The following is a 5562-nucleotide window of genomic DNA, read 5'->3' as shown; positions in this document are numbered from 1 at the left end:
GGTCAGTGCTCCCTGCCCTCGGGTGTCGACCAGGGGTGGGCGAGGACCAGGGCAAGAGGCTGAGGCAGCATCTGCAGCTGGGAGTGGGGGTGCCTCATAGGTGGCAACTGATCCCACAGGGCCCTCCCCCACCTCCAATCCCTACCACCTGTGCATCTGAACACTGCTCCTTGAGGCCTCTCCCAGGGTCTTTCTGCCCAGCCTCCCGTTTACCCCCCAAAAATCCTTCGGCCCTTCCCTTCTGGTGTTTAGAGCACCTGGGGTGCTTGGGTTTCATTCCTGGTTCCTGCTGAGCCCGTGATGTGCAACTCAATGCTCTGAGCCTCTGGGCTCCTGGCCCGGCTTTGCCTCGGGCCATGGGGCTGGTGGAAGCCAGGTGCATGCCAGCTGGCTCAGCCACGGGGCAACAGTGCAGGACGCAGCCGTTGGGAGCCCCTGGTGGGCTGTAACTACTGGTTCCTGGTGTACCCAGTTGGTGCAGTTCACCGAGCCCTACTCCCGGCTCTGCTCCCAGGCGTTTTCTGGGCCTCATGGGACCTCGGTGGACCGTAAGCGATGGCTGCCCAACAGCGGTCAGCTGTTCCTTTTAGCAGCATCTTGAGTTTGGCTTTGATTTAAGGCTGCGTGAAGCGCTTCTGACTGAGCTAGATGCAGCTTTTAGTTGGGTCTTGACTTAGATCCGAGGGTGGCAGGTCTGGGCTCGGAAAGAGGCGCTCTGACCAGCAGCGCCCGCCACACAGTTCTGGTCTCCACCTCGGCCCGGGGCCTGGGCCCCTCAGGCCCCATGTGCCCGCTCTGGCACCCACATGGTGGTTCTGCCCGCTTGCCAACTGGCCAGGCTTCCCTGTCACCCTCCCTCTGTGCGCACCCTCAGTCCCTTCTGGCCTCCCATGGAGACCTCGCTCCCTGCACAACTGCTAGTCTGCTCAGGAGGAGGGTTAGAGCTCAGGGCCTATCAGGCTGCTGGCTGTGCAGGCTGCTGTGGCCAGCGGCTGACCCTCTTCTGCCTCCCAGCCACGGGCTTGCGTTGCAGCCTCAGGGCTGGAGCAGAGCAGTGATGGCCTGTCCCCTGCAGATCTCAAAAACCATCAACATGCTTGTGCGCTGGCACACGGACGGGCCGGCCTCCGACCCTTTCAAAGAGCACGTGTCCAGGATTCCCGATTACCTGTGGTGAGTGCAGCCGGAAGCAGCAACTCTGGGCGTGTCCTGCAGGCAGGACTGGGGAGCCGCTGGGTGGCGGGCCAGCGTCAGGAAGGCCTTGGTGTCAAGGGACGTGCTCAGTCATGTGTGTGCCCGTCCGCATGCTGGGGTGGAGAAGCTGTCCTCTGTCCGGGGGCCGGGAGCCCGCAGCTGACCCCAGCCCTCGGCCGCCTGACCCCTCACCTGGCTTTTCTCCTCACAGGCTGGGCCTGGACGGCATGAAGATGCAGGTGAGGCTGTAGGCCGGCTGCTGGCTTCCTTGGCAGCCATTCTTCCTGCCTGTGGGTTTGTTGAAATTGAAAATTCCCTCCTCACGAGGCCTGGCAGTGTGATGCCAGGCCACAGGCCCCCNTTGACCTGGCACCTTGGGTGTCCCATCTGTGGGAGCCCTTCAGACCTGCCGGGCTAGGTTAAGCCTCCTGTGGGCACTTGGACGAGACCCGCCTTCTCACTTCACTCCTGCCGTGAGCTCCACCTCGGCCTCTGATCTCGCCCTCACCTGTGGAGGGATGTGGTTGGGCCACACTTCCTTCCCTGGTCACTTCCTGGTGTTTCTGTGCTTGCAACCTGTGCTGCTGGCGTGGCTCCAACTTGGGCCAGACTGTCACAAACAGCCACGTTGGAGTCCCGACCTGCCTGCTGAGTGGGGACCCGGGTTGGGGCAGCATCCCAAGAGCAGGAGGCCAAGTGTGCGTGCTCATTGCCCCTAATCCCCTTCTCCAGGCCCACGAGACACGGGCTGCCGTGTGTACCTGGGCACCTCACCTTCCCAGGTAGCTCGTGGGGCTGTGGATACACTCTCTCTGGGAGCCACCGGGCCCAGCCCGCGTCTGTCATGAGCAGCTCTGGAACCTGCTTCCGTGGGGCTGGAGGCTCCTTAGCAGACCTGCCTTCAGCTCATGCACGCGGGGGCACACGGGACTCCCGAGGGCCCGTGACAGGGAGGTGACGCGAGCCTGTTCTCTCCCCAGGTGGAGCTGTGACCATCCCCTCCTGGGGCAAGTTCTGGTTGGCGATCCTGAACGTTTACAGCTGGGAAGGCCTCAACACGCTCTTACCAGAGATGTGGTACGCCTGCCTCTGCGGGGACGGGGCGGCCAGGTCCCCCTGCCTCACTGAGTGGAGTGACGGCCCTGGGTCCCTGCTGCCTGCTACCCAGACGAGGGATGGCCCCTTGGGTGGGGTGGGGTGGGGTGGGATTAGGCTCCTGGCGGAGGCCCTGCTTGGCTGAGCCCCATGGATGGATGGGAGTAGGGAGGGGGGCACCGTGGGCTGGCCATGTGGCAGGTGGGGTGCACGGGGGGCTGTTAGAGACCCCTGGCTTGGAAGCAGGAGCTCTGGCTTGGTCACCTAGACCGCCATGTTTGCATGTTGTCTGTCATTGTGGACATTCCGAGCATGTGCCAAGGTCGAGAGAGGTCAAGGCCCGGCACTGCTCCCAGCGCCAGCTCTGGGCTGTGCTGTGCCGTGTTCTGCCTCCCGCCTTTTTGCCGGTGACTGATAGTTAACCCCAGATATCGTGTTTCACCCGTGAACGCTTCAGTGTGTCTTTAGGAGGAGACTTCTTGTTAACAGAGCCACAAGCTATGCAGGTGCTCAGCAAAATCGACACTGCTTTCTTGTCTGACACAAGCAGTGTCCTGTAGCATTTTATGACTATGTAGTGAAGACCGTGACATCTCCCCAGAAAACATTCATTTGCATGTAAATACCCCACTGTCCTTTGCAGTAGGTGAGACCGTGGGACAGCCCCCTTCTGAGCAGGGTCAAGGCCCCCCAGAGGGTCTCAGGGAGGTTGGGGGCCCTTGCGTTAGGTGACTGTGGTGGAGGAAAGGCGCGAAGTGAAGGGACCACTCAGGAGGTGACAGCAAGGCCCTGATGAAAGGGCCTGGGGCCCAACCTCCACAGCCATGAGAGGTGGTGACGGTGGCAGAGGGACAGCGTGGGGGTGGGGACAGGAACAGGGTTGCCTGTGAGTAGGGGGGCCTGTGACCCAGGGATGGCCACTCTGGAAGAGGAGAGGAGGTGTCCTGGGGTCATTCCAGCGTTCCTCGTTGGCGGGCTTGCCTGCTGTACCGTGAGCCTCCCTGATGTGTAAGGAGCCGGCAGGGGCCTGGAGGGTGTGTGTGTCAGAGGCTGGTATCAGTGGGGACTCTGTTGTCTGTGCCCCATGAGGTGTGGCCCCAGCCGTCGCTGCTGGTCTTTGCTGGAGTTTTTGGGGGGGTTTGGGTGGGTCAGGTGTGGCAGGTGTGGCAGGGTCAGAGGACCAGACCCCTGAACCAGTCCAGCTGCAGAAAAGCTGGAACCACTACCCAAAATGTAAAAAAATCCCCTTAAGGTGAGTGGAGGAGCCCTCGAAAGCGTGAGGGAAGTGGCCCCAGGCTGGAGGCAACTTGCCCAACTGGGCCGGGAGCAGGGAGGCTGTTTTCGCCTCTGCGCCTCCCAGTGCCCNTTTAGGAGGAGACTTCTTGTTAACAGAGCCACAAGCTATGCAGGTGCTCAGCAAAATCGACACTGCTTTCTTGTCTGACACAAGCAGTGTCCTGTAGCATTTTATGACTATGTAGTGAAGGCCGTGACATCTCCCCAGAAAACATTCATTTGCATGTAAATACCCCACTGTCCTTTGCAGTAGGTGAGACCGTGGGACAGCCCCCTTCTGAGCAGGGTCAAGGCCCCCCAGAGGGTCTCAGGGAGGTTGGGGGCCCTTGCGTTAGGTGACTGTGGTGGAGGAAAGGCGCGAAGTGAAGGGACCACTCAGGAGGTGACAGCAAGGCCCTGATGAAAGGGCCTGGGGCCCAACCTCCACAGCCATGAGAGGTGGTGACGGTGGCAGAGGGACAGCGCGGGGGTGGGGACAGGAACAGGGTTGCCTGTGAGTAGGGGGGCCTGTGACCCAGGGATGGCCACTCTGGAAGAGGAGAGGAGGTGTCCTGGGGTCATTCCAGCGTTCCTCGTTGGCGGGCTTGCCTGCTGTACCGTGAGCCTCCCTGATGTGTAAGGAGCCGGCAGGGGCCTGGAGGGTGTGTGTGTCAGAGGCTGGTATCAGTGGGGACTCTGTTGTCTGTGCCCCATGAGGTGTGGCCCCAGCCGTCGCTGCTGGTCTTTGCTGGAGTTTTTGGGGGGGTTTGGGTGGGTCAGGTGTGGCAGGTGTGGCAGGGTCAGAGGACCAGACCCCTGAACCAGTCCAGCTGCAGAAAAGCTGGAACCACTACCCAAAATGTAAAAAAATCCCCTTAAGGTGAGTGGAGGAGCCCTCGAAAGCGTGAGGGAAGTGGCCCCAGGCTGGAGGCAACTTGCCCAACTGGGCCGGGAGCAGGGAGGCTGTTTTCGCCTCTGCGCCTCCCAGTGCCCTGGACATGAGACCAGGCTTGGAGGGAGAAAACACCCTGGTGCTCCCCCACCAGGAAGCTGGCCTGGTGTGCTGACGTCAGGATGGCGCATGGGTGCAGGTCATGGTCAGAGGCTCGGGCCTACGAGTTTTAAAGAAAGTTTTTCTGGGAATAGTTTTCAATTTCCAGAAAAGTCACACAGGTAGTCCAGGCCGGTCCCGCAGGCCCCTCCCTCACCCCGTTTCTCGCTGTCGGCGTTCCACTTCACTGTGGTTTGTCTGTCACAGTCTGAAACCAGTCAGTCCTGAAGTTAGGAGCTGAGAACTCCTGGCTTTAGGATGCACCTGGCCAAGGCAGGAGCGGCCTGTGCCTCAGGGCCCCCGGGGGTTGACCACACCCCACGGGAACCAGCTGTGAGTGCTGGCCTTGCCGGCTGGGCCTGGACAGCCAACCATCCTGTCCACGCTTGGGAGGCCTGGGGCAGCGGGGGTGGTGGCGGGGCCAGGCTCCTGCTGATGTGCTGTCCCTCCAGGCTGCTTCCTGCCTGGGTGCCCGTGCACCCTTCCACACTGTGGTGCCACTGCCGGCAGGTCTACCTGCCCATGAGCTACTGCTATGCCATCCGACTGAGCGCCCAGGAAGACCCACTCATCCAGAGCCTGCGCCAGGTGAGGGCCCGGCTGGCAGTGCAGCCTGCTCTGTGGGCCTGTGGAGCTGAGCGCGTGGGGTAGGGTGGGGCCTCCCCTGTGGTGTTGCCCAGTGGGGCAGACAGGCACAGGGCTCATCAGGCATGCCGCCCCCAGGAGCTGTACGTGGAGGACTACGCCAGCATTGACTGGCCGGCCCAGAGGGCCAACGTGGCCCCTGACGACCTGTACACGCCTCCCAGCTGGCTGCTTCGCGTGGTGTTCGGTGCGTGACTCTCCGGGGCCAGCTGACCCCGGAGGTGACGATGAGTCCCCTGTGGTTTAGTCATCAGATTGGGGCTGGCGGTGTGCGCCTTGGGGCCAGCAGACCTACCCTGTCC

At 61.9% G+C, this 5562-nt stretch overlaps 1 protein-coding gene across 1 annotated transcript in view; it reads left to right on the top strand.

Moving 5' to 3' along the window:
- Positions 1 to 5562, top strand: part of LSS (lanosterol synthase) — a 27160-nt gene that overhangs the window by 8242 nt on the left and 13356 nt on the right. Inside the window, exons 5-10 of the mRNA XM_019628026.1 lie at positions 1015 to 1173; positions 1406 to 1433; positions 1927 to 1951; positions 2175 to 2271; positions 5068 to 5203; positions 5339 to 5447. Of these exons, the coding sequence (XP_019483571.1) occupies positions 1015 to 1173; positions 1406 to 1433; positions 1927 to 1951; positions 2175 to 2271; positions 5068 to 5203; positions 5339 to 5447 (554 nt within the window). The remainder of the gene's footprint in view (positions 1 to 1014; positions 1174 to 1405; positions 1434 to 1926; positions 1952 to 2174; positions 2272 to 5067; positions 5204 to 5338; positions 5448 to 5562) is intronic.

This window comes from Hipposideros armiger, unplaced genomic scaffold, assembly GCF_001890085.2.
Source record: "Hipposideros armiger isolate ML-2016 unplaced genomic scaffold, ASM189008v1 scaffold_745, whole genome shotgun sequence".
NCBI lineage: Eukaryota > Metazoa > Chordata > Mammalia > Chiroptera > Hipposideridae > Hipposideros > Hipposideros armiger.
Note: the sequence above shows the minus strand (reverse complement) of the source record. Positions and strands in the feature narration are given on the sequence as shown.